At 68.6% G+C, this 1,524-nt stretch overlaps 1 protein-coding gene across 1 annotated transcript; it reads left to right on the top strand.

Annotated features, from left to right (window-relative positions):
* Window positions 1-6: 6 nt before the first annotated feature.
* LOC110391118 lies at window positions 7-1,389 on the top strand. Its single transcript, XM_021382853.1, has 4 exons — window positions 7-404; window positions 676-777; window positions 894-1,164; window positions 1,252-1,389. The coding sequence occupies exons 1-4, from the start codon at window positions 63-65 to the stop codon at window positions 1,326-1,328; spliced, it is 792 nt and encodes a 263-aa protein (XP_021238528.1). The 5' UTR covers window positions 7-62; the 3' UTR covers window positions 1,329-1,389.
* Window positions 1,390-1,524: the final 135 nt, after the last annotated feature.

The following is a 1,524-nucleotide window of genomic DNA, read 5'->3' as shown; positions in this document are numbered from 1 at the left end:
CCGGGAGGTTGCAGCTGCTGCTGCCCGACGCGCTGCAGTGGCTGCAGGATGAGCGGGCCCACATGAAGGTGCAGGCCATGCAGCTGCTGCAGGACATCGCGGCTCAGTGCCCCGCCAGCATGCGCAGCGTGTTCAGCCAGCTGGGAAAACAGCTGCTGGGCTTCTTCTATGAGGTGAGGCGCGTGGGGCAGCAGGGAGCAGCCACCCCCCCCTCGGCACCGTGCATCGCTCAGCACCCCTCTGTCTGTGCCCCCCAGGACAACGTCGAGATGCGCTGGCGCTCCATGGAAGTCTTTGCGCTGCTCCTGACGGCACCGGGCAAGAGGCAGCTGCTGCCGCAGGCGGAGAGCAGTCTGCTGCCACTCTTCTTCAGCATGAATGAGGACTTCCCCAGAGTGGCCCAGGTAGGGGCAGCTCGTGGGGTCACGGGGTCACCTGGCACGACCCCAGCCTGCCCCATTCAGTCACAGCACCACGAAGGCTGGCAAGGGCCTCTGAGGTCGCCGGGTCTGACCAGCAACCCCCCCACACACCCACGCGTACAGTCCTCCCAGATCCCCCCCTCAACCCCCCCACACCCTGTGGGCTGGTACCGGCTACGGTGCCGCCCACGGGTGGGGATGGGGGGGCCCCCCAGGCTCTGCCGCCAACACCCCCCTGTGTCGCTGCCCCCAGGCCGCTCAGAATGCCCTCACCCACGCCGCCAAGCTCCTGGGCTGGAAGCAGCTGCAACACCTGGCCAGCAAGGGGGACATGTCGAGGATTGCTGACTGCCTGGTAAGGACCCCCAGCCCTCAACCGCCCCGTCCCCCACTCCAGAACCCCCCCTGCTCCAGCACAAGGCGGGGGGTGGCACACAGCAGGTGCCACCCGCACCCTGGTGCTCTCTGCAGCTTCAGAAGGGGGGCAGCGCCATGGAGCGCTACCTACAGGACAGCGTGCAGCACCTGAACAGCCCCAAGCCGCACGTGCGGGAGGCGGCCGTGCGCTTCCTGGGTGAGTCCCGACCCCGATGGGGCCCCCTCCCTCTCACCCCCGGCTCAATGCTGCACTGTGGCTTCTCTGGGGGCACCGTGCGGTCCCTGACGGTGGCCACGCGCGCAGGGCTCCTGGCTCGGCGGCTGAAGAAGAAGAACCGAGGGCAGATGCCGGACATCCGCACAGGTGAGCTGCTGCCCCCCCATCCCGCGTGCCCCGGGCAGCGCCGCGCGGGCCGACGCGGTGACGCAGCGCCGCTCCGCTCCATTGCAGCCCTGCAGAGCGCCGAGAAGGACAGCTGGCCGGCCGTGCGCTGCCTGGCGCAGCAGACGCTGCTGATCCTCGGCTAGCTGGAAGGCGCGCCGCCCACCACGGAGAGCCCAAATAAAGGAGCCGTTGCGTTGGAGCTGCTCCGTGTCTCGGGGTTTGCTGTTGTCATGCGTCGTCAGCTGCGCAGCGTCGCCGCGCTGATCCCCACTGTGCGGAGTAACAAAGTGCTCGGGGGAGGCGTTCCGCATTCTGCTCCTCATTGCCGCACGAACCCCA

The sequence above is a fragment of the Numida meleagris genome, unplaced genomic scaffold, assembly GCF_002078875.1.
Source record: "Numida meleagris isolate 19003 breed g44 Domestic line unplaced genomic scaffold, NumMel1.0 unplaced_Scaffold296, whole genome shotgun sequence".
Taxonomy (NCBI): domain Eukaryota; kingdom Metazoa; phylum Chordata; class Aves; order Galliformes; family Numididae; genus Numida; species Numida meleagris.
The sequence above is the reverse complement of the archived record's forward strand: the minus strand, read 5'-3'. Positions and strand labels throughout refer to the sequence as shown.